The 27,260-nt window shown below is 39.1% G+C and overlaps 1 protein-coding gene across 1 annotated transcript in view; it reads left to right on the top strand.

The window, feature by feature from the left end:
* The first annotated feature begins 1,427 nt into the window (after positions 1–1,427).
* The window catches only part of PDZD8 (PDZ domain containing 8), a 52,158-nt gene continuing 26,325 nt past the window's right edge, over positions 1,428–27,260 (top strand). The window contains exons 1-3 of the mRNA XM_056495151.1: positions 1,428–2,445; positions 18,239–18,361; positions 22,350–22,452. Coding sequence (XP_056351126.1) covers positions 1,553–2,445; positions 18,239–18,361; positions 22,350–22,452 — 1,119 coding nt within the window. The 5' untranslated portion in view covers positions 1,428–1,552. The remainder of the gene's footprint in view (positions 2,446–18,238; positions 18,362–22,349; positions 22,453–27,260) is intronic.

Genomic DNA, 27,260 nt, shown 5'->3' with positions numbered 1-27,260 from the left:
TCAGAAATCATTTCAATTTCAAGACTGAAGGAAAAGACTACTCCTGACAAAGGGAAGCACCTGGAAAAACAGTGTACAGCTGACATAGTACATTTTCCAGTAGTATATACAGCTTTGATCTGGCCTTTAAACGAGTTTGCTGGATTAGAACAACAGGAGTTTCTTTCAGATATATGTTTATATTTTCTAGTAAAAATATGGTTATTTCTATGACAATTTTGTAAGCTGAATTTGAATGGATCCTCTGAGTTGACCTCTCAAAATATTTAAAATTACTCTTTCTGAAGAGTTACATGTTTTTCCTGTATGCTGTAGCCCTGCCTCATGCCACATTTCTTCTTTCTATCCTCACTCACTGATTTTAAAGCGGTTCTGTGATGTCCATCCTTCCTGGTGCCCAGTTTGCTGGGCAGAGAGATCCCTCTTTTCCTCTCCTCTCCTTTCCTCCGTGATCTCATCGAAACCACAGCTTGTCCCAAAACAAACCTCTGTCCTTGGCTGTCCTAGCCACAGGACAGCAGCGCTCTCATACACGCCACAGGCTGAAATACCATGCAAAGCTCTCTGCTTTTTTTTTTCTTTTTTCATGTTCCTCTTCTCCGCCGGATTGTTTGGGTTTTTTTACCTCATGTATTCAATGATGACTTTTAAGCACAAGTACATAGCTGAAGGGGACGGAAACAGATTTATATCTTATCGCCAATAATAGCAGAGCTGGATAAAATGTCATCTAGGCAGGTTTTTTGGGTTTTGTTTTGTTTTCATAATGTGCTAAAAGCATCTCTCATCAGCAGGAAACGAGGAGGTTTCTAGGAAGTCACACAACGCCCACGAAAACAGACTTTATCTCCTCGCCCGTCTCCGGGGCAATTCCACCCAAACCATCCGCGCCCACCCGCCGATTTTGGAAGATGCTCAATGTCCTTTTCCTGCCGCGCCTCCTCGGGCGACCGACAGCGGTGCCTTCCCACGGGCGGTGCGGCCCGGCCGTGCCAGCCCCGGGCACCCTGCCCGCACCGCGGCCCCGGGACTCGGGACTGCGCCCCGGGAGCAAATCAGGGCAGCGGCTACCGGGGGCGGTCTCGGGAGCGCGCCCCGGCACAGGGTCCCGGGACTGTGCTCCGGGTGAGGGTCCCCGGGAGCGCGCCCTGGGAACGGGTCTCGGGAGCGAGCTCGGGGAGCGCGCCCCGGGCTCGCTGTCGGGAGCGCGCGCCGCCCCTCACGGCCGCGGGTGACCCCTCCGCGCGCGCCCCGCCCACGCCGCTCCCCCGCCGCGCACGCGCCCCCCGCGCCGTGACGCCAGGGCGGCGCGCGGGGCGCCATGACGTAACCCGCCGGGCTCGCCAATCGGAGGGCGGGGAGGGCGGGGCCGGCGCCGCTCGTTGGCTGCCGCCGCCGCCCCGCCCCGCCCCGCGGCCGGCGCGGGGGGGACCCGGATGAGGCGGCCCCTGGCGGCCGCGGCCGTTAAACGCCGGTGGGGCGCGGGCGCGACCCCCGCGATGGCGGCGGCGCGGTGAGGGCGGCGCGCCCGGGGCAGCGCGGAGGCCCGAGGATGCCGCTGCTGTACGTGATCCTGCTCTCGGCGCTGGCCGGCTGCTGCCTCACGCTCCTGCTGCAGCTCCTGCTCCTCTACAGGCGGAAGCCCGAGCCCCCCGGGGCGCACGGAACCTACGGCGGCATCGTCTACGCGCGCGTGGCGGCGGAGCACAGCCTCAGGGAATACCTGCAGGGCGCGGAGCCGGCCGGCGGCCCGGCGGCCCCGGAGGCAGCCCCCAGCCCGGCCCCGGCCTCCGCGCCCGCCGCCGCCCCGGGCCCCGAGCCCGGCCCCAAGCAGCCGCCGCCGCCACAGCAGCAGCCGGAGCCCCCTCCAGCCCCCTCCTCCCGCGAGGAGACGTGCCACTTCCTCAATGCCATCTTCCTCTTCCTCTTCAGGGAGCTCAGGGACACTGCCCTGGTCAGGGACTGGGTCATCAAGAAGATCAAGGTGGAGTTCGAGGAGCTGCTCCAGGCCAAGATGACAGGGAAGGTGCTGGAGGGGCTCAGCCTCAGGGAGGTCTCTCTCGGCGATGTCCTGCCTGTCTTCAAGTCGGTGAAGCTCATTCGGCCGGTGGCCTGCAATGAGGAGGGCTGTCCCGAGGAGCTGGGCTTCGAGGTAGACCTGGAGTACAATGGTGGCTTCCACCTGGCCATCGATGCCGACCTGGTGTTCGGCAAGTCGGCCTACCTGTTCGTGAAGATCTCGCGGGTGATGGGGAAGCTGAAGCTGGTCTTCACGCGCCTGCCCTTCACACACTGGTTCTTCTCTTTTATGGACGACCCCGTGATACTCTTTGAGGTGAAGTCTCAGTTTGAAGGGAGGCCCATGCCTCAGCTCACTTCCATCATAGTCAACCAGTTCAAGAAAGTAATTAAGCGCAAGCACACCTTACCCAATTATAAAATCAGGTAAGTTGTCCTGCGTCCTCAGCTTTGCTTTGGGTGGTGTGCAGCAGAATTGCTGTTTTGCTCCTAATGTGTATTTAGCACGGTACATTGCTTGTCTGCTGGCAGAAGCTTTCTCTGAAAGGATCATGAAGAAGCCATTGCTCAATAACGTTGTTACCTGCCCTCATCTCTGTATAACTAAGTGACAGAATTAATAGATGTGAAAAGTTTGGGGATCTTGTCAAGTGTGTGACAATAGGACCATGCTATCCCTCTTTGGAATAGGTAGGAGGATGACTCCATGGAGAGTGTGTGTGTTTGGGGTGTCCTCCCAAGCGCTGGTGAGCCACCAGGGCAAGACTTGTGGTGCTTACCACAGGGCTGGTGCTCGCCTCTAGAGGAGGGGTGATTATTACTTAATATAAGAAACGGTAGAGTTCACTGTCTAAGGAGTATTTTTGAGGTCCCATGATACAGGCAGTCTGCTTCTTTTCTGGTCTACTTAATTCACTCAGTAATTTTGGGGGAAGTCTGAAAGTTGATAAGAGAACTATTGCCACTGCTGTGGTAAGTAAAACTGAGGGACCTTTTGGGTTATTTTGGTTGGTTGTGTTTTTTTTTGTTTTTTCTCTTACGATTGCAGCACAGACTGCATTATATAGTGAATATAATGAAATGTGCACTGCTACCTCTGTAGCAGAAGTGGCAAGAGGCATATTCGCTTTGTTTCTGTTGTCTGATACTGATATAGAGTGTCTTACCACTGCTCAGGTACTATGTTTCCTTTCTGTAGTCTTACCACTCCTAGGATACCATGTTTCTTTTCTGTTTGTTCTTTGTAGCTTTTGTTATGTGTTTAGCAAGGATTTTAGGTTTGTTTATCACATTCTTCTGCAATAAGCCTTTTCCCCTGAAATTCATGAGGGATGAGTAACTGAAAATGCCTCTTTGAATTTTGAAGTGTAATTAGCTTTGTAGTGGTGTAATTTTTGAAGCCTTTTCAGCTGGTTCCCCTGCAACTGAATTTGTAAGCACTCTCATGAAAGTGGATTTTTAAAATATCCAAGATTTGGATAGCCCTGACAGGGCAATAAGTAGTCTATTTGACTAATGTAGTGGTTCTTTCAAATTTTGAGGTAATTAATTGCTCTCCAGAAGGGAGCAATCCCTGGACAGCAGGGAAGCTGTCACAGCAAGTTTGCTTCCATTCTCTTACTGTTTTGGAAAGAGTGAGGCTGTAAACTGTGGAGAGGAGCCTGAAGGAGAGGTTGGGATAGCACAGTCGTGATGCAGAGTCAGCATTCTCAGCACACCTAGAAAGAACAAATGAACTTTGCACTCCCTAGACAAGTTTTTAGGGTTCCTGTGCAACCTGTGATGATGTGCTCCTCCCCTTCAGCAGATGAAGACATCTTCACTTTGCCTCTGAGAGATGCACGTGGACAGTGAGGTGTTCTCATCATTTAGCTGGAGAAATTCAATTTTCCACGTGTTTCTCAAGCTTTCTGCCACCATAAAAAATGAATGAGTTGTGTGAGGGACTGGAAGGGCAAATAAGAAAAGAAGCAGAGTGCAGAGCCTGAGACAGAAATGAGAAGTGTGATGATAGAAGGTAACTGACACTAAGAATGATATATGAAGCATAAATATAAAACTAAGAAGAATTAACAGTTAAAATGTTCTCTTTGGTTGAAGGAGTTGGGACTCTCTACTACAGAGGAAAATGCAGTATCATAGCTGATTTTCACAATAGATAGTGGGCTGGTAACCTGCTGTGTTCAGTGAAAGTGTCCAGCTCTGACATGGTGCTGACCTTTACATTTTATGCCCTGTACTGAAGGTATCATTCCAAGCCCCCTGCTGTGGAGGGGGCACTAAGGCAGGACACAAAGCTCAGTGCACATTAATGGAATTGTCCTGAGGAAGGAAGGTTGGGTCATTGGTGTTCCAGCTGGCCTTTAAAACTGGCCTTTAAAGCTTCAGGTGGGAACTTGCGCTGTTCACAGTGGGCAAGGTTTTGTGGAACACAGACTAAACTACAAATTCTTCCCCAGCATGTCCCAGCTGAGTTTAGGCAGGTGAATCCTCAAACTTGGGAATAGCTGAGTAGTAATAATACACTCTTAGGTGGTGGCAGAGGTGTTACTGAAAGCTGGTTTGGAAAATCAAGTCCCTTGCTGATAAGATGCAGAAGTAAGGCTTTAAACAGAATTGTAAGATTACATTGGATTTGGGATTATGGTGTGTATTATATTTCTTAGAAAAGAATATATAGGAGAAAGTCAGGAGTTTCACAAGTGCTTAATGACCTCTAACCTTACTTAAGTCTTGAAAGTTTCTCATCTGCCTGTTATGTGATTATTCTTTCCCAATTTTTTTATTATTGCCTATATGTTCTTAAGTACGTAGTTTTTGCTTCCATTTGTAGTTCAAAACTTTTTTGGTGTTTCCCTACTCCTGGTCAAGTAACTTTGTAATTAAAACTGAATAGCAGTGATTACAATGTTGTAAACAAAAGTATGTGGGAGTGTAAGGAATTCTCTCTTCTGGTTAAAAGGGGCACTTTGCTACTCTTGGCTTCCACAGTGAAGCCCGCAAAAGGGTTTTATCTTATTTCAAGGTGTTAATTAACATAGCAAATATGCCATTTTCTTTGTTTTTGTATTAGACAACTTCTAGAAGTTGTTACTGGGTGGTGAATGGCATATGAAGAGAACCTTTGCCAGTAGCTGATTTTGAACATCCTGTAATTAAGTTTGTGTTACAGATCCTGACCTCCTCCTATTTAGTTACAAAGTACTGTATTTTAAAAATGTATATTCATATGTGTACTTCTGTTGCTACAGCTAAATTACTACACAAGTGCTTTGTATTCTTTCCAGTCAGGTACAAAATTTATGCAGCACAGCAGTGATGAGTAAGATCATATTTTGTATCATCCATTTCTACAGACTTTGTGTGGTCTGCATAACTGTAGCTTGAAAGTAGGAAAAGGCATCTTCATTCCTGCTGCACTCCTAAGAGTCTGTAGGGAAAGGCTGTGTAGCTTAAAAGTTTGTCTAGCATTTTATACACATTTTTCTCCACAAAAGCAATTGTCTACTAATTGAAAAAGAAGGGCTGCACTTTATGTCTAAACTAATAAGTAGTAATTTGTGTTTTACTCTAATAGCATGTAATCACTTTCCTCTGTCTCTTTAATAAATGTGTTTGTCTCTGGCAAAACACCCTATTTTGTAGCTGCTCTGCCATTGAATGGGAATTGCTATCTTATGTAGTACAATTTGAGTAAATTCTTGGATGTAAGGCTGCTGGTAAAATTCACTGAATGTAGGCTGGGTTTTTTTGTCATCATTGATAAAGGATTTATGCAATTTAATTGGTAATAGCAATAGTTAAATTTTTGTAGTTAGTATTAATGTATTTGTTGCTTTATAATAGAATGCAAACAGCTTTCCTGCAAACATTTTGGTATGTCAGAGCAGTGTCTTGTTCAGATGTGGGGAAGATCTAATACAACCTTGTTTTCGTGTAGGTTTATTTTAATAGGCCAGAGCACTGAACACTTATCAGCACAAAGTGGAGTTTATCTTGTGACCTGAGTCCAGCCTTTGGTTTTTCATTGCATACACTCAAACAGTTCTTTAGTGCTATAGACACTGTTTGTGTTGGTTTTAACTTTATCATGTCCTTTTCATAGTGGCTATTAGAGTGGTTAACACTAAGCTGCAGTTCCTTGCATTGTCACAGCATGATCAGGATTTAGAGGCACAGTAAGGACTGTTCCAGGTGGCTACTGCTGTTGCAGTAGTCATGGGTTCATCTGTGTTAGTTCTCTAATGAGCTTTACCTTGCTCATTAACATTTTATTAAGTTGCTTGTGGTGGCAGCCTTGCCATGCCCTCTTCTCACCTCAGGTTTATCAGTACACTGATTATGCTGTGTCCAGCTTGTTCTTAATAGCTCTTTTGAGCAGCTCCTGGTCTTGCTTTTAGATTTTGGAGAGATTTGGGTTTTTAGTTCCTTCTAGGCAATAAAAATACACTTTGCCATAATGAAGATACAGAGCCTGTTGTGTATGTGTAAAGTCCTTTTTCTGCCAAAATTTAACTTCTTGATGTTTATTAAGCAATGATATAAGGAAACTTGACAGCTGTCTTTTTTTTTTTTTTTTTCTCTTAAGTGAAATATCTCACAAATTCTTCAGTTCAGATTCTAAGCAGACCAGGTGTTGCCTAAGCAGTGGGTTAGTTCTGTGTATTTAAGGATCACTTTGTTTCTTAGTTTGTTGCATTGAAAAACACAAATATTTTGTACTGATACTAGCCTGCTTTGAGAAAGTCTGTTTTATTTTAATGCATGCTACCACAGAGTGGGGAATAACCTTCTGTTCTTTATAAGTATTCTCACAAAGCATTGCTTCTACCATTTCTGTATTGGGCCTTCCTCTTCCTGCTTCCAACATGAATTATCCTTAGAACTTATCATTTGCAATATATTTAGTCATGTTAAATAATTTTATGCTTTACTTGGAAGCTGGGGCTATATGGATTTTCTCTGGGAAGAACAATTAGACAAGCCTATTTTTATTTACCATTATAGAGTGCAATTTTAGAGTTACATAGTAGTTTCCTATTTTTGGCAAAACTTAAGCCTAGAAGTAATGTAAATAGCTATTGATTTGAAATGTGTTTTACAATAGAAATTACTTCATAATGAGGAAGTGGGGGTATTGGAAAAAGTATAAAAATAAAAAAAGTATGTATTATTCACATAATGAGGCAGGAGTACCAAAAATAATCAGATCTTGGGACTGTGATCATGTCTTTGCTTCAGAGACCTTCCTCTGTAGCTGCTGCCAAGGGAGGGTTTTTCTTTTTGAGTGGATTTCTACTGTAGTTGATATGAATCTTTCACTAGTTAAATCTGTAAGACATTCCTGTTTGAAGTTGTCATTCCTACTGCTGCTGAAAGGAAAGAAAGGTGATTTGTTTGTTGGTTCTATTTATTGGATTTTTTAACACCATGCCTATTGTAGGTACAAAAATCATCTATTGTACAAAAGCATTAAAAAAGCCTCCAGGATCTGAGTCCTTTTCTGCTCTGCAAAAACTGATGGTAAAGCAGCACTGTGATTTTTAGACTGTTCCAGAGATACTGCCCTGAAGGATGCCAGCACAGACTATTCTGCTAATGGCAAAGTGGTAATAATTTCACTCAGTACGTCTGTCTGTAGTCAGCAGCTTCTGCAGATTGTATGAAATTGTATGGCACAATGTCTGTATGTAAATATTATGTAGCTAGCAAGTTCAAATCCATTGCTTCAAAGGGTTTTGAAACATTTTTAGTCATCTTCCCCAGCTCCAGCACTTCATGAGTTTTCACACTGGAAAGATGGAATTCTGGAAGAATGCCAGTTTGAAACTTGTTCATAGTGAAGTCAGATTTAATGAGTGCCCAGCTACATACCAGCCATTTCCCAGTATACAGGTGGCATTCTTTTCAGCTTAAGAGTGAGCCTTCTTCTGTGCTTAGTCAACAAATCTTACATTTTCTGTTCTTGCCTACAAGGGTGAGGAACTAACACATCACTGACTTGAGATGGATTAGTGAAAACATTATGGGACAAAGAGAAAATATCAGTTGGAGGGAGAGATGGATGAAGATAATATGTTTTGGTGATCAATATCTGCCTTTGCTGCAGATAGAACTCCAATAATAAGGCATAATTGGTCTGACATGAAAATAGGGCCTCTTGCAACAGTCTCTAAAACACTGTAAAGAAAATTACCTCATTTAATCCTGTGCTGGTTTATATTAGAAGTTACTTGATCTTAGTCCTGCAATGAACTTTCATGTGGATAGTGAATAAAGACTCTGAAAAATCTGCTATGATTTATTTAGTACATGATGGTGTTTTGCATGGACCAGCATTGAGACCACATTTCTGTTCTGGACTCTGATCTTGAACTGATCATGCCACTCAGTGAACACAAATATGGGTCTTTTTATTCAGTTGTCCTAATTTGTGTTGCTTTCAATGCATTTAAATAAAATATGAAATTTATTTTTTTTTATTTTTTAAAGGTAACTTTCCAAAATACAGGTCATAAGGGAGGTAATCACTTTACTGAACTGTAGGCAGCTAAGAAATGTCTGGATTTGGTTCTGAGCCTGTCTGCTGGAGCAGGGAGATGTATTCAGACTCTGGAACTGGTCTATTCTGAACACCTTCTACAGGTGTATTATCATTTTTAGACTCTGTGCATAGATAGTATGATTAATGTTCCCCACCTGTCACATGGAACTGAACACTGGGTTTTCCTGAAGGAGATTAATTCGATGAAAAGGACAGAATTTACCTATGAAGTTGTGTGGCTCTTAGTAGCTCATTGGATGTAAAAATGTAGGAGTCTTTTTTGTCAAACCTATTTATATATATTAAATGCATAAAACAGTTAATCTTTTATTGGCAAATGACACTTGGTCAGAAAGTTCTTAACACAGCCTGGGTAAGGACAGTAGGTTTTAGTGGGGTAGAGCAATGCAGTGCTGGGGAAGCTCAGCCTCAAGCTGCTGGATTCACTATTGGAGCCAGTCCTTTCATGTTCTGGCTTTCTGTGGGAAACTGCTTATTCTGCATTCCTGCAGAGATGGCCTGAAGTCACCCAGTGTGCTTCTGTGTTTACAGATCATGTTCACACTTGTTTGATTTAAAACTGTTGCAACATTTGCGTATTCTTGATATTGTTTTCGTGAGTATAGTAAGAGACTAACACTTCTTCTAGGATTATTAAGCTTTGTTTCCTAAACTGAGTATGGGGAGAAATTAGCAACCTACATAGGTAGGTTACATTAATAGATAATATATCACTCCAGTCTATTAAAATCCCTGAATTGTGGAACTGCATGATGATCTTAAACCATCCTTTAATCCAGAAAAAAAAGCAATGATCCAATGTGATGAGGATTCTTACACCTGCCCAAACCCATCTGGGTACATCCCTAAGCACCCTTCCCTCTGGAAGGACTCCTACCCTTGTGGAGCCCTGCCTGAGTTGAGTCCTCTCAGGACTGATTGCTGTAGGATCCAGCTGGAGGCTGGCAGGGTTTTAGACCTGTGTGTGGCCAAACACAGCTCTGCAAACTGCCAGGAGATGTTGGGCATAGCAGAGAATAAAAGAGAGGGAAAACCTTAAATTTTGTGAGGTAAACAAACCACAGAAATTGTGTTCAGCCCTGAGTTGGGCTCTGGGCAGCTGCTTGGTTGGTTTTTTTTTTTTTTTTTTCCCCTACTAGCTGCTCTAGTTAATTTTAGCCTTAAAACTATTGGGTACAACTTAGCATTTTAACATCTTAATTCCCCTGTTCAGTTCTGTTGGAGTTCAGCAGAATGGCCTGTGAGGAGCAGTATCCCCAGCCCTCTCCACTAAAGCTGTTACATGGGGAATTTTTACTACAGCAATACAGTTCACACATTTTTGAAGACTTACCAGATGTCATAAAGCTCTGTCAGAAATAGAGTATATTACAGTAATCAACTGATGATAGTTAATCAGAGTGTTACACACACTCAAAGACAGTAATTAATTGCCAGATATGACTAGCATAAAATTAAATTAGGATAATCATTTGGGAATTAATTTTTTGACAGTTTTTTGTTGCTCCAGCTGAAAAATTTACAGGGACACTTTGAGATGTAAATTCAAAAATATTACTTATTATTTTCTGTCTTTTAAACATTATCTGATGATATATAATGGAAATCATAACACCTACATACTTTGTTCCTGATATTCCTGAGACCTAATGCTAAGCAGGATATTTTCCTGCATCAGTGTAAATGGAAACATTTCTATGAAAAGTGCTCACTCAGAAGGAAATGTGTACAAATAAAATTTACTTTTGTAATGGCATTAAGTTCAAGATTATGGGGTGTTTGCCAGTGAAATTAAGATAGTAATATTGGTAGTAACTACTACCACATATGTAAAATGCATTAAATTATGCTTAAACCTGTGAAAAACATCCTATCTTAAAGGAAACTCATTGGGTAATAAAAATGAACATGGACTTTTTCATGAATGTCACTTGTGTATTAAATTGTTTAAACCATTATTAAACCATTATTGCTGTTTGCCTGATCTCAAATAGGAAGTGGAAGATCCCAGTCTTGCAGTGACATGGCACTGGGCTTCCTGGTGGTGTTGGGATCACCTCTGGATGATCTGACTTGGTAAATAGTTCCTAAGTAATTAACCAGGGGAAATGACTAGAAAAACTTCAACAGTTGTGTGTTTTTTTGTTGGTTTGGGTTTTTTTAAAGAATAACTGTATACTTGCTTACAAAACTTGATACAATATGCTAGAAGAAACAAAACAAGCCTAATGTTTCCAAGCAAAGAGCCCAGTGGATTAGAAAGGGAGGTGGGGTGGGAACAGCATTGTTAGGCAGTGGTATTGTTCTAAAACAATACTACAAAAACTTGGATGTTTTTTTTTCTTTTCCTCTGTTCTTCTGAATGAAGGGCAAATTACAGAAAGTATCCAAATTTGTAATTTGAGCAGCTGCTTCTATCAAATGTTATCACAAGTCCTAAGTGTAACTTGCCATGAGTGAATCCTTCCTGTTAATTAACCTCACAAACCCTTCCTGTGTTTGATTGTCAACAGTGGTGCCACAGATCATGTCCAGTCTGAGCTTCTGTGCTACTTGATCCTGTTTACAGTATGTGTCTATTAATAAAATGCTGTGACTTGCCTGTGGTGTCATCTTTGCCTGGGGAGCAGCTGCCAAGTACATGGCCATGATGTGTCCCTGGGTCCATTTGTGCCCTCCCACCACTGCAGTCCCTGAGCTCTCAGCAAACCAGGCCCATAATGACTGCTGCTCACAGCTTCAGGGTGAGCTGTCACTCATCTCAGCTTTGGAAATGCTACTACCCAGACTGTGAGTTGGAGCATCTTCTGTCTTGTCAGAAGTGACTGGATAAATGTAGATTGAGGAGAAGCTTCTGCAGTTTGAGCATTTTTAAAACTAACTGGAGGAGTGAAGATAAACCTTGGGAAGCTTTCTTGCCTAGAATTCACAACAGATACAAATATTTTTTCACTTTTGGTTTACAGCTGTCAGAGACTGCTTTCAGCAGTGAGACAGTTGTTAGTGTTCTGTCTAAGCAGCCTAAGAGATGTCACTTCTTTCACATGGGTATAGGCTAGGGTTTAGAGCAGAGGATTAGAACTCTCAGCTCAATGAGTGAGTCATGTTCAGAGCTTAGAATTCTCATAAAACATCATCATCTTTTTGCTCTACCCAGGATTGCAGACAGGTGATGTTTGTAGACTCAGGACTTCCTTATCAGAGAACATTCTGCTGAAGGGAGCAAAAGCTAATGTTTGCCTACCATCAGTCTCTGGGACCAATCCCTAATCCAGCTGGCTGAAGGTAGAGGTTTGGGGTGGTGTGAGTTTTATTTGCTTTCTTGTGTGTGCTTTTTATATTTTGTTATTTATTTTTTTCCTGCTGATGTTTTCCTTGAAAGCCTAAAAGTTGGTTGCTAAACCACACCTATTTCTCTTTGAGCTCGAAGTGAACATAAGCACATTCTGTATTTTGTGTCCCACTTGGAGCGAAGCTGCAACAATTCAGGCTTATTTTTGTTAGACAGGGAAATTTTGTCCTCATCCTGTCTGAATTACAGCAGGATTTTCATCCTTTAATTTGAACCAACAGAACCTGAAAAACCAGGGGTCAAACAGGCATTGAGTTATCAAAGCTGTTTCAGTATTTTGGGAATTTAGAATTTAGGAGGCTAGTATTCCTGAAATGCAAAAAAGTATTTCAAGTTGATCTGGTTTGTGCTGATAAGAAAGAAGTTTTGCTAAGATTTATTTTTCACTTATGGCTATTCCAATATAAGCAGTAAAACCATATCCTTAAGACTGTCCATGTCGTATTTGCAATTTCTGTCATATATGCAGGAAAAAATTGATGATCTTTTTTTTTCAAGAAGCTACTAGCCTGATTGCATTTATTCTTTTATTTGTTTGCATGGGAGTCGAGAACAAATTGGAGTCTGAGAAGTAGCTTGTCTCAAGTGTATGATTCAAGATACACCTCAGAATCACTGAGAAGAAAGAAGACTATTTTAAGAATCTGGAAATGTGTGAAACTTCTTTGGAAAAGAAAATAGTAAAATCCTTGCCTTTTTTTTCTTTTGAGGTCTTGGTTTAAAAAAAAAAAAAGTGACTGTTCATATATTGAGACCTTGTGTGTGTGAGGCCTCCTACATGTGTGTGGCAGAATATCCTGTAAGACAGTGGGTGGATTACTAGATCTGATTTGCAGTTTACCATAAAACTTCCTAGAAAATAAACACTGTCTTACTGCAGTGTTTTTTTTCAGGCTGCTTGTAAGTCAGATTTTCATGGTTATGAGTAAAGCTGAAATCAGTCTTATTCATTATAGGAATCTTCTGTAATTTGAATTGTTGAGGTGCCTTGAGTGTGAATACTGATACAGTTCAGCATTATTCCTTGAGAAATTAGTGGAAGTGGAGAATTGCTTTTGTAAAATCTATAACGAAATCTGTAGAGAAACCAGTACCACTACTTTTTTTTTTTTTCTTCAAAATAAGGATAAACCTAATTATAATACCTGACAAGTACAAATGTTAGCTGATAAGCACTTTAAAAATCTTATTAAGGTGATCATGTCTTTTTTGGAGTGGATTGTAATATTTTAGAATTTTTGTAGAAGTAAAACTTCATCCTGAATTGCATGCAGTGTAAGAATAGAGGACTTTTTTATATATTAAAATATCTGGTCTCAATCACTCTTTAAAATTTACACATTTTACAAGTGCCTGACTTGTGTTGCTGTGACTCAGGTGAAAAACACAATCTAGAAACTACTCAATTCCATTGTGAAGTTAGTTGAACATTTGATTAATCCCCAAACTGAAAATGCATCCAGCAGTTATTATTCAGTATTTTAGGTACTAGAATCTTCACGTACAGTAGCACTTGCCAAATTGAAATCTACTAAACACGGTCTCTCTCTTTAGATTGTGATAGAATTTTGCTTAACATTCTAGAGGAAAGTTAAGACTTGCAGTGCATTCAAAGTAGCTTTTTGCTGAAGATGCTTGCACTTTTGGTTAATTGATTCTTCTGAGCTTTAAAATCTTTTATTTTTTATTAAAATTCAAATGTTCAGTTAATGTAGCTTAAAAATTCCCCAAACTGAAAATGTTTATCTTTATGTCAATAGTAGTGCTGGAATTTGTAGTAAACAAGTGTTTAATGTATATTCAGTAATTTTAAATTCTGTTTTAGATGCCAAACTTCCTTTATAAAACTGGAGAATAATTAAAAACTTTTCCTATAACTTATTCTAGAAAAATATTCTCACTTCTTAACAAAAGCTCTACAAAATCCCACCTCCTCCTGCACTCAAGAAATGAAACTAAGACTTTCTGCTCCTCCAAATAGGAGATGGAATACTGAAAGCTTTTGAATTTTGTTCCTGTCTCTGTTTAGCTCTGGACAATTTATTGTTGGGTTTTTTACTGTGATTCTGGATATTCTTAACTGATGCAATCAGCAGACACTGAAGCATATGGTTATCATACCAGATAAATCAATATTTTTTTTTCTCAATAGATTTCTTCATGCAAATAAAAATACTTTTAAGTAGGTACTGAGAAGAGCAGTTAATTTGGGGATTAGGTTAATTAAACTAAAGTGTAAAAGACTTCAGTCCTCTTTTCTGTTAAAAGTTGGCTAAAGAACCACAAAACAATCATCACAGAACAGTGAATTTAAAGGGAATGTAGGTCAGACATCTTTAAAATTAAATCACCCAATCCAGACTTGTTCCAAGTAGATGAGCTCTGCATCTGGAACTGCCAACTGGGAGGGAGAATTCTCCCATTCAGGGGCTGAAAGACTCAAAATAAGGGGAATAAGCTTGATGTGCTCAGAGTTTTTCTGGATACACTTTCGATCTAAATTTTGAGGGAGGTGGTGATGTGGGGGAATGAGTCACTCACTGAAGAGCAAGTGAGCCACTGAAGTGACTCTGAAGTCTGGCATGAGTGGAGTGTAGAAGTCCTTCACGTCAAGGAGTCTCTGCCTGCAGTGGCTGTGGAAACATTTTTGCTGTGCTTTGTGTGTGGAAGAGCTTAGCACTGTGCTATTTTAGTATCTACCTTTAATCCTATATATTAATACAGTAACTTCATCTTAATTACTGTCAGTACAATCATCTAACTCTTCATGTGGAGGAGGAATTTTTGTTGTTTGTATCTTGCAATATTTGTTAGAAACACTCGCTATGCTACACCTTCTTTTAAATATTGTTTCTGTTGGGTTTTTTTCATTTACCGAAATGTCACATGAAATTTGATTGATGGATATTCCTCTTCATTTAATGCTAGGTTTTAGCTAGCATTTTCTTAATAGTGTGCTGCCTGAAGTTCAGACCTTTGGACAAATAAGATGAGTTTGTGGAGGGACTCTGGTAATTTAAAAACAAGTTGAAAAGACACTATAAGCATTTAATATAAAGCACTTTTAAAGACTTTCTGCAGAGAGAGCATACATTGCTGCAGTCCTGCCAAACAGAAGAAGAGGGACAATGGCTCTGTAAGAATGTGTGCCTTGCTTTTAAAAGATGGGGAAGCTCACAGGCTTTTCCTACCATGGGGAGAAAGATGGGAGAGCCTGTGATGCCTGACCCTGTGTGTGGTTTTACAGCACAAGGAATGGTCCCACCAGCTGCCAGCAGTTCCCCTCTGGGTCTGTATTAGTTCACTAATTCCCAGGGGGAAAGCATTTCCAAATAAATAGTGTTGTCTTGCACTTAAATGTTCTGACAATAGCTCAGTTCCCTAGTAATTGAAATCTACAAGAAATAGTAATTTGTCCAGTGTTTAATTTTGGAAATGCACATACTCTGTAAATTAAATAGATAAGTGCTATGTTATAAATTTGGAGGGCTTCAGAGCAGCACTAAAACATTAAAAATTCACTTAATGTGGGATATTCAGCACTTTATACAGTGCTAGTGCCAATGGAAATAGGTGGTGTGTTCCTTTTTTTTGCTAATGACTTCGAAAATTAGTTGTGGTGGTAAGAATGTGAATATGTTCATACAACAATTGCTTGTTGAGACTTTAATCCCATATGTGTAGAAAATTTAACTTGTACTGCACAAAATGCCCCATACACTGCTAAGTGTTTTATATATTATTGTATTTAACTGTATTGCTATTTTAGAATTAATTCCTCTTTAATTCATTGCTGTATACATTTAAAAAAAAATTGAAAATAGAAATCAAAATTACAGTAAACATTGTCTTAATCTGGCAAGGAAAATGGCTTTTTCTGGGATTGTTTCATTATTCTGTGCTGCAGCAAAGGCTTGCAGTGTCTGTTGTACTAACTCTTTGTTCTTAAGTCACTTGAAGATGATGTTTTTGTTTTGTATGTGTAGATGGTTATGTCTGCATCCTTACTGGAATGTTTCAGTCTGTTATTTTGCTTTTCTGTTTTGTTCTTACTTTTAGCATTTAAAATAGATTTTTTCCAAGTTTGTGTTCTTGTAAATGGCCTGCAGGATGTGTGCATACATAAGCAAAATGCCAACACTTTTAAGCGTGGTATTTGCAGAAATTGGGAGAGCTAATGGTAACCTACTGAAATCCTCTTCCTCTGTCTTTTTTCCCTGTCAGAAATCTTGTTTCAGTAAGTCACTGAAGCTCAGAATGGTTGTTGTTAGTTTGATGCTCCCGTGAAAAATTGCCTTTATAACAAATTTGGAAGAAGGTGTATTGGCTGTTGCTGCTACTAATGGAAAAATAGTTTATTAGTGCTTAAAAATCCTCAAATTTTCAAGTACCTATTTACTCAAAACTTGCCATTATTTTCTAGTGTGCTTGCCTAGCTCTTCTGCCTAACAAAATCTGAGCTAAGTCTGTATTTTGAGGAGGTAAAATCATTCCTAACAGGAGCAGGGTATACCCTTGCCTGTGCTTAAAGTGAGAAACGTGGGTGGGTCTGAGTGGGGAGGTCACCAGGCCCTGAAGTGGTACTAAGTTTTGTAGAATCAACACAATGGGGTTATCTTGATGTTTTTTTCCCTACCCTTGTGATGCTTGCTATTACTTTAGTAATTCAAGAACTGTGAAGGAACATTGAGTAAAATACCAGATCAGTCAGTACTTGAACAAGGCATATTTTGAGTTAGTTGTTTGTAGTATACTCATAAACCTAAACTGTGGCCAGAGTGATTTAATAGCCTCATATTTTTCATGCACAAGACTTTAAAAAAAAAAGTATTTAAAACTGTATATTTTTATGTGACATGTTTCAAAATGGTTTTCTTCATGAAGGAGTTAATGAGGGAGAAACTTGGAACCAAATTAAAGTTAGGAGTTGAATTGGATTTCAGGAAAATAGCTGGAGTGTTGAGTTGTGTTTATTCACAAAGAGAACAAAAGAAATGTCTTTCTCATGGCTCTGTAAGAGACTGTTGCTCTTACAGAACCAAAGTGTCTTGAATCAGAGCATGGCGCTCCCTCCCAAAATGTGTGCTGACAGTTAAAGGATGCTTAATTATTTATTTGAGTTTCTGAAACTCTTCAGTTCAACTCCATGTGACTGTTTCCTGAACATATTGTGATCTCTGAATGTGACAAGCAGATGCCTCTGATGGTTGAGCAAACAGTACTTATGAAAGACTTCTTTCTCATGAAATGGCAGAGACATCCTGCAGGCTGTGCTGCTCCTCTCCTGCTATTTGTAAGTCTCCACTCAAATAATTGCTGGGAGGCTGCATCAGTAACAGAGATGGAAACCAAAACACAAGGCAGTGCTAGAAAATGAGAGCAATAAATAAAGACAGAAAGGAGGAGTACCCTGTAAGGGTTTTTTTTTCCCAAAAACTTTAGTACAGATGCTGTGATATCATTCTTTGTGCGGGGTTGTGGCCCTTGCTGTCGGATTGCCTGTGTGTGTCAGCCATGTGATGGGGCTGCAGCTGTGCAGCCTCTCCCCCTCCTCCCCTCCCTCAGATCAGGGCTGTGTCCGACACCAGAGCACTATCACTTAAAAACCAAATTGGTATTTATAACTCAGCATTTTCTAATCAAAGAGAGAATTATGTGGTGAGATAGCCGGTGTTTTATCTTGAACATGAACTGCTTTTCCTGTGAATCACATGCTGCAGTGAGGGGAATAAAGCTCAAGGGCAAATGTTTAGAATACCTGTCTCTTTATTCAAAAAGACTGGCTAAGAAGAGCAACTTAAAGTTTTTCACCAAGTGAGTGAAGAATCAATCTGTGTAACTAAAGTCAACTGTTCATTAGGGTGCACCAACAGTACTGTCATAAAAAGTTTAAGCTTTAGGGTCATAGCATGTTTTCATCTTTCTATGCTGTGATGTTTATATAAAGACCTGGTAAGATATGTAGTGCAATAGGACTCTTGTGTTAAATCATGTTTGCAATCATAAAAATACTGTGTGATTTTTACCAGCTTCCCACTTCCTAAAAATTATCTGTGCTAACTAGTAAATGTAACTCAGTCTATTCCTGTGTAGCAATTTTTGTTTGTATTGTCCAGTCTGCTGCACTCAAACAGCTTTAGTAGCTCTTACTCATTCCTTTTGACCAATGAATATGTAGGAATGGCAGTATTTCTCTTTTAAAGAGTGTTAAGGATTCATTATCTTCCTGTTAACTTTTTTATATTTTTGTGTGTTCATGTTGTGTGATTTGAATTAAGAGAAGTTCCTGCTATATTTTTCAGGTTCAAGCCATTTTTTCCACGTCAAGTGTTGCCATCTGATGAATATGAAGATCGAGACCTCTGTATACAGGATGTTCTATTGAGAGAAGGTCGACTGAAGGTCACTTTAATTGAATGTTCAAGGTATATTTTGTCCACTTTTGCTCATTCTTGACTAAGCAAGAACCCATGGTTCCTCAGTTTGTAGTAGTTATAGTTGTAGGCCAGTTCTGATTCACAAAGTGGCAGCTTTGGTGTTATGATTGCACTCTAACCAAGTAATGTACTTTTCTTGAAGTAAAAATGAACAAATGAAAGTTGTAGTTACTTTGTGAGACACTTCCATTTTGTGTGAGGGCAAGCCTTGCCTTTCTGAATTTTGCCTGGTTACAAGTTAATCTGTGCCTCCTCTTATTTCCTTGGTTTGCTTTTCTGCTGCACCAAATTATGAGTGTCTTTCCAGAACAATATAAATGTTGTAATTATATTACTGTATTATGTAAGCAAAGGGAACTAATGGTTTCACTCAGTCTTACTTACATAAATCCAAATCACTTTTATAAGGCATTATTTATTGTCTTGGTCTTGAACAAAATAATGGAAAGAAATAAAATCAATTTCCTTCATTGATTGAAGAGAGTATTATTCTCTTCAAAGCTGGAGAAAAGGTGTGTGGGCTCTTGGTTTGTTGGGGGTTTTGTGTTAGGCTTCTTGGATTATGTTAGATCTTATCCAAGTAGTGCTAAGGCTTTGATCTAGTCATGTGCAGTTCTACTCTTTATGAACTAAACTGCTTTGCAAAATACTCTTCTTTTAATCTTTTTCATTGCTTGTATTCCCATATCATCTCCTCTTTGCACTTTTTCTGTAGCACTGTACATCCATTTGAGCTGTCTTTGCTGTACTAAAGTGGTTTATCAGTGGTGAGGATTTCCTGAAGATATTCTTCTGCTTCTAAGGCTTCTGTGGGGGCTGCAGAGGTTATATTTTTGTGATAAAATTCCTGCTTACCTGTCTCCCTATCTTTGTGGTGTTTTCTATGCATGATCCAAGGATAGATACTAAATAACTGTCTGCATTTCCCCTTTGGCTGTACTGAGTAGGGGAACTCTGATCTCTCTTCATAGCAATTCTCCAAATTTAGCCCAGTGGTGCATTTGTTTTATCATGAGGGCCAAATTACTGCACTCTGCAGTGGTTCTTGGTTTGGAAAGTAATCTTTTAATGCTGTCTTTCCTGAGTCTGAATCACTGTGCAGCATCAACTTTTGAGTTTCTTTTCACTGAGAGCTCATATTGCTCAGTCTGACATCATCATCTGACCTCTCAGTATTTTCAGCTGTCACAGATGCTTATCAGATGGCTGGGAGAGGATGCAGTTGCTGATTTGTCAGGTCTGACATAATCCAAGTGTTTTATGCATCTTGGAATTTTTCAACACACACTTGAAAATTGTCTGAACAGACACTTCTTCAGCCAAGATGTCTGACTGTTGGACCCACAGTAATTCCTCAGACCTTCAGTTTTCCCATTCTTTTCTTGAACTAAACAGCTACAACTGCTGTATTATAGAGTCCCTCAGTGATATTCTTGTTTAATTTGCATCTGGAGATATTGATGAGATAGAAAGAGAAATAGAGAATTTTGGTAGTGAAAGAAGCATATACTACATACACAAAAGTAATAGTGATCAAATTTCCCTTTTTCATTTGCCCTCTCTGAGTGGTGTGAAGGTTGGCTGGGCCAGTTCCCAGTGCAGCACTGTGTGCTGGCATCCAGGGCTTTAGCCCTTTTATCTGCCAGAGGGAACTGAACATTTTGCATTCTCTCATTCTCATTCCAGAGTGAAAGATCACTTTAATTTCTGTGTGGTTCTCAGTTTTGCTCAGTTCCCCAGAAAGTTTTATATTCTCTCAGTACAGTAGATGATCTTTCACTTACAGAATTTGGAAGTAGAATGATTCCATCTAGTAAGATAATAGGATTCTGCTGCTTCTTCCATTTAAGTCTGGACATCAGTGGTGGAACTATAGTGGTAAAATGTTTAGCAAACTTCTTCTATGTTACAAATGGCTTGTTTAATTAAATTACACTCTTCACATGACCAAATACTTGCACTCTTCACACTTTTCTAATTGCAGGCTTGACCATAGCAATTTTCTGCTGTCATACTGTTGAATGAAAAATTAGATTTCCTCATAAATTAATGAAAGAAAGAGAACTTTGGTGTAAAGAAATAATAAGGAATATATTTTGCAAATCTTTATCTAACCGTACAAAAAACCTCAAGTTTTCAAAAAGCGTGATGCCTCAAAGAACTTAATTTTTGCAAAAATGCTGTTATCTGTCATTATCTTAAAACTTCTAAGAAAAAAAGGAAAAACAAAGCAACATTCTATTAAATTTTGGTTTTGTTTCTTTTGTTTTTAAGAAACACTGTGAAGAAAATAACAAAGCTCATAAACTCTGATTGTATTAGGCAAGAATATACTTATTGCCTAATAAACTGTGCCATAAAGTGAGCACTTTTCTATCTGTAAGATATAGATATCTCTTTAATATATAGTCATATATAATAATGTCAGTCTTTATGTGCAGCTTACAGGGTACAGCACCTTTGTTTGCAAATTAATGGAGATACTGTTCAAACAAAATTTTTCTTAGTGTAGCAGAAGTTAAAATTTCGCCTTTGTCTTTCTGAAATTGGAAATTGAGCTCTGAATTCCAGCATGAAGAGCTCTTTAAAATTTAAATGTGTAGTTTGGCTGTCTTGTGATGTGTTTGTTCACCTTACCCCAGGTTAGCAGGTGCTGTTAACCTCCTGTGAGGTGAAATCTCAAAATGGCTCTTTATTTTGTTTGTGACTTATGTTGCAGTTCTAGCTAAAACTTGTTCTGTTCCTGTTTTGAGCTATCTCATGTTTGTTTTTCTCTCCAGTACAGCGAAACAGATCCTGTGCTGATATTTTAGAAGGGTCATAAGTACCCCTGAAAAATTCCCTAAGAGGATGTCTAAGTGAACAGAAGCAAGCTTGAGAGCTGTCACAGTCAGAGAGGTGTTTACTCTTGGGTTATCTTAATTTTGCCAGTTCTAACTATGGGTAAAAGTTGTCTTCAACAGTATTACTTAATTTTCACAGTATGTTTACTACAAATCTCCACATCTGAAAGATGAGGTACTTTTTAGATTATAAATATTTAACCTAGAAACATTATTTAACAATATCAAGATAACCAGAGAAAATTGATATGTTTTTCTGACAGCTTTTGTCTGTATCATCTCAAGAGCTGTATAGCACATCACAATCACAAATAAGGTACTTGGGGTGAAAACTTAGAAACTGCTCTTGTCAAATGTATATAGAAAGTTTAGGGGGAATTAATATCTAACAGCTCTTTTGAAAGAGTAAGGTTTGTTTGAAGTTTTTATTCCAAAGTGTTTATCTGCTTCCAGCTACTGTGAGATAAGCTGTGAACAACTTGATTGCTGTTCTATAGCCTAAAGTTTATAATTTTGCTTTTTTTTCCTTTTCTAGTACTAATATTTGTCTGAAAAGCTTTGTAGCCTTCTGGAATATCATGCATGACTCTTTGTTATAAATGTTACAAAAATCATAGATAAGAAGATCCCAGTTTAGTGAAATACAAACATAAGCAGTACTAAGCTGACTTTAATCTGCAGGAGCACTGTATTAAACCAACAAGAGCTTCACATTGTGATGTTTAGGACTAAAGTGGAGGACTCTGGTGGCTATTCTTGCTTCTCCTTAAAATAAAACAAAAGCCCTTTATGGAAAAATGCCAGTTGAACACTTTATTTAAAAACAAATCAACCAATTAAAAAAAAAAAAAAGGAAAACACTGTAGGAAAAAAAGTCTAATCAAAAAAAACCCCTTACTTAAACCCCTTAGCTAAACATTCTGTTATATTTTATATTTTTGGAGTTCTTCCACTAGAGGGTGGCAGTGTCTTTCCTTTGGTGTAAGGCTGTGTCCATGCAATCTGTTCTCTCTGGACTTCTATGTATACACATTGGTAATAATTGTAAATAGATGAAGAATAGAGAGTTTATTGTGATATCTGGGATATATGTAATGGTGTTATAGTTCTTACCATAGGTTTTTCTATTTCAGGTTACTGATGTTTGGATCCTATGAAAGAGAAACAAATGTTCATTGCACAATGGAGCTGAGCAGTAATGTTTGGGAAGAAAGATCAAGAAGTTCTATTAAAACGGTAACAAAAAAAGGATGTCATCTTTGCATATTGCAGTTTGTGTAATGCTCTTGATACATTGTCTAGAAAGTGTGTCTTTGGGCAATCAAATGGGTGATGTAACAGAAAACCAAACCCAAAGCATAAGAGACAAATTGTTTTCTTTTTAGTCCACTGACAAATTACCATGTGTGGATAATATTGCCTTCAGTTCTCATAACTGTGCTTGAAACTGTTCCTGGTTTGAATGTGCTGCCAGCTGTCCACTGCATTAAAACAAACAATGAAATTATGCATTTTATAGTCCTGTTATATTTGGGTGGGGCAATGTTTAGAAAGCAGTAAGATTCACCTGTCTTTGCCTGTAAGTATTGTAAGGTAGTGTTTTACTAATTATTGCACTTGATAGCAGTTTAGCAGCATACAGCCTGCAGATTGCCTGTCTCTTTTTCTGTGTGTGAGGGTGAGAATGATCTTTTTCTATTTCTTCAAAGAAGAGGTGTGATGTATGAAAGAGCATTTCAGATTAACATCAGAAGGATATTGTGTTAGTAATCAAAGTGAATTGGGCTTGTGCTGAGCAATAAGTAGTGTGCCTATTGAAGAAAACCCCCCAAAGCTTTAAAAAGACTTCATGTTAACAGTTGGTTTCATGTAAAGAAATCAGTGGAACAAAAATCCCTGTCCTGTATTTTACCCTCTGCTGAGTGCCACTAACTTAAGTCTGTGCCTTTGTTACATCTGACTGGAGTTGTGTTTGGAGACCAGCATCAAGCACTGGTGCTGCAAGAATCCAGAATTGCCACATCTCATTCAGTTTTCCACTATTAAATTCCACTTTGCATTGGGTCTAAAACCCTTGTAACATATGCTGTTTTCAGCTTGCTTTCAGCTTACTGCTATTATGTTTTGCCAAGAAGGGTGTATGGCTGAGCAACAACTGTGTATGAAAACATGCACAGATCTGCAGGGTTGATGCTCTGGCAATGAAGATGGCAATGCATTGGTTTACCAGTACACTCCTCTACACAAATTAGCATGTGATTATTTTTAGAGGCTGAGCAGCAGTGTTGGAACACACACTCTCTTGCAATCTAACAGCAAGAAGAGGAAAGGAAAAATGCTCTGCAGACACTGGGGCACTGATATGTTTGTGACAGCAGATGGCAGTAGGAGTAAGGAATGAGAGTGGAATGGCTTCTATTAAAATTATGGAAAAGTACTCAAGGGAGAGACTCTCAACAACTCATTTTCTGTGCAGTATCTAAAGTGAAATGGCAGGTTTTTTTAATGAAATGGCAGTTTTTGAAATGTCCTACGTTATTGGAAATCTGGCCCTCAGTGTATGGAGGGTTTTCTGTGCATCCTGTGGTGCACTCCTTCATTAAATGTGTTCAGACACAGCCAGAGATCAGAGACTCTTTATAAAGTTTGGGTTGCTGCATCTCGAGCTCATCTGGCACTGGAGAATTCGCTGTGCTCAACCACCTTGAACTTGAGGCCCCCAGAATGGTGGCCTGGTTTAAAGGTCCTGCTTTTCAAAAGTCTCAATATATGGGACAATATGGAAACTGAAAATTAGCAACTTGCAGAACTACTTTTTGTTTCTCAGTTTATATTCAGCAGATGTAGTAAAATGATTCCTCTTTTCCTTAGGAAATCCATTTAAATTTGCAAGCTAAGTTACAAAATGTTAGGACATCTCACTGAGTGGTAATAGTATTTTCAGTCCTCAACGAAATAGGAAGTGGAACTTAGTTTATTCTTTTCAGAAATATTAACTGTGTGAGTGGTTAAATAGTAAGTTACAATGAAAAAATTGTGTTATTTTTCCAAACAAAAAGTTTACTATCCTTAGTTGATTATTAGCCCTAATGCAATATTAACCATGAGGAAGCTGATGACAATACTTAATACCTTTCTAATAATAAATTCTAATTTTAATGCTTATATGTGCATACTGACTCAGGATGAAGTTAGAATGAATAACAACTTCAGAAACTATGAAGGAGAAAAAGCAGGCAAAGCTGAAGTGAAAACATACATTCTTGTTTTAACAGGGTCTAATTTACACAAGCCTCACCAAGGCATGACAATGCATCCCCTGATTCAGCTATGTTCTACAATGTTCCTGAGGAAAATCCTCATAACTTTCTATACTTCCTGACATTTTCATTCTTTTTATTGTGTTAGTAGTAGTGATAAAAGATTAGAGAGGTTTAATATTTTGTAATGAATTTTGGCAAGACTTTAATCTGATCCCAGAATTTATGGAACATTTGTAGATGTCACAATTGATTTTGAAAAAAGGTTCTGTGTTATTGAATATAACTGGAGCATTATTGAAGTGTCTGATACAATACAAAGGTGTCTCAGGCTTATGTTTGTCAGATCTGAAACACAAGTAAGACTTTGAAAAGTGATTTGGCACATTCCCATGTGAAACATAAACATCCTGAAATACCTTAATTGCTAGCACATGCTGCTGGAATTAACATTAATCAGTGCATTGCTGTGTAAAAATGATGTATGGCTAGGATGCAGTAATTAGCATTAGCAGCACTGGATTACCAGACAGGTGTTCTGTGGTTAAACTATGAGGTATCTCTAAATAATGAGATGCATGCTTGTAGATCTGAAGTGGAGGCTGTATCATAAATGTGGATGGCTATGTCCTTTGGACTGCCAGTCAGCAGTACCAGCTTGATTTCTACAACAAAAAGAATTGTTCTACTTTCCCTTGGAGCATATATGTTCAGAATGAACCCTGGGCCCTCTCTACCCTTGGTGAGACTCTTGCTGTGCCTTTACCAGTGCCAGCACTTCCTATGTAGTGTTATGAAAGAACAGTATGATTTTTCAGCTAAAAACAAGGAAAATATAGTCTGCTTTCTTTAGAGCTGGCAGAAGAATGGACATGGAGATGAACTTGAAGTAAGAGTAGCAGACACCTGAGGTAGCTTTGTGAGTACCTGTGCATTGACTGCAGTGCCTGGACTGCTCTGTTGATGCTGCTGCTTTTCTCTGGATCCACCTCTGTAGAGAAGAATGATTCAAAAGTACAGTTGTATTGAAGTGAGAATCTTGTTTCTTATGAACTGCTCTGCAAATCTTTGTAGTTTCATTTATCTACATACTGATTTATCTAATAAAGATTAGGTAGTTTTCTAGAAATTGTAGAAACTGTTGCAAAGATCTTCTGATAATCTTATACCCAGAAAAATATATGTAAACTGTTAATGGTTTGTACTTTTTACTGGTTGAAAGAATATGGTGTAATGGGGAGAGATTCTCAACTGCACACCAAAAATGTATATTCCAAGTTTTCTCTTAAAGTCTTTTTAATAGAAATTCAGGAGCACAAGAGAGCCATTATTGATCATAAAATAAGTTACATAACCATAAGAAAAATATGAGGGAAACTTTTAAACTCTAGTGTCAACTATGTTGTTAGAGGTGGTACTGTAAGAATAGCCACAGGTTCATATTTCTCCACAGTTTCTTGTTTCTACAGGGAGTAAGTATTGGGGCTTTTTTGTTGTTAGTAAGGTTTTTCATTATTATTTTTTTGAAATCCCTTCTATAAATATTAACTTTAGCAATACTGAAACTGCATTTCATATTCTGCAAGTAAAAATTTTCATCTAAAATGCCACATCTGGTAGCCCATAGGATTCATTCTTGCAGCAGTTGTCTCAGAAGCACACAAATATCTTCTATTATCTAATAATAGAAAGAATTAAAGAATTAAGATAAGCATCCCAGGGCTTTTTTTTATGAATACTGCTTGATGTTTTCTCCAGTGCATTCTGAACATTGTGGTCAGGACTGGAGTAACTCAAGGGGAGGACCTGTAACACCATCTTTCAGTCTTGCACTATTAAAAAAAAGAGCAATATTTCTCAGCTTTTCATAAAACTAAATTTCCTTTATCAGGGATTAAGGGAAACTTCAAGGTATTTCAGTACCATAACATATGAATCTAAAATGAAAAATAATGTAAATCAAATCCAGCACCTTCTGAAATGAGTTGCCTGAAGGTACTAAACTATAATGTCAAAATTTAAAGCAACTGTGAAATGTTAATTTGTGAATACATGGAGTTAAATGCCTCACAGTTGGCATTTCACTGTGCTTATTTAACAGCCTGCCATTTCAGCATTTAATCCTATCAAAAGAAAGAAGGAGGATTAAAGCAAGAAAAGCTTTTTGAAAATGTCACTTTTTATGAAAATTCATGATCTTGTAAAACTTGGTAATATTTGTAAATACAATGGGGAATAGTTCTGAGATTTGTGCCTTACATAATATTCTGTAATCTGTCTTTCAAATAAACTTGAAGGCCATCAGGATTTTTTCAGTCTCATCCTAAACATTTAAGCTTTTTGACTTGGGGCTTCAGAAAGCTTTACTGTGATTTAATGAACAACCTTCTGTGAAAATGCACTGTAGTTCTTTATTGCTTAGAGACTGTTGAATATGAACATTAAAAAAACCCACCAAAGCCCCACTGACAGAGAGGTTTATTTCAGTGTATGTTCATATAGTTCTTTAGAACTTAAAGTCATCATTCCAGTCACAGTCTGACTTCTGATGAGCAGCTGCTTTTCTTACCTGCTCATCAGAAGCTGTCCTGTGCTGCATCCTGGGCATGAACACTCTCCTTGGGGCAGGCAGAAAGTGGAACTTTCCACACTCTGGCATTTGGCAGCAGACAGTACTAAATGTAGCCTGTGCATCCAAGTCTGGGGCTTCCCTTTCCTGCACCTTTTTCTCCCTATGTCCAAATCTGACATTGTGCTTTTCCCTGGACTGCTGCAGACATTGAC

Source organism: Oenanthe melanoleuca, chromosome 6 (genome assembly GCF_029582105.1).
Source record: "Oenanthe melanoleuca isolate GR-GAL-2019-014 chromosome 6, OMel1.0, whole genome shotgun sequence".
Lineage (NCBI taxonomy): Eukaryota > Metazoa > Chordata > Aves > Passeriformes > Muscicapidae > Oenanthe > Oenanthe melanoleuca.
This window is presented reverse-complemented; position numbering and strand designations above follow the sequence as displayed.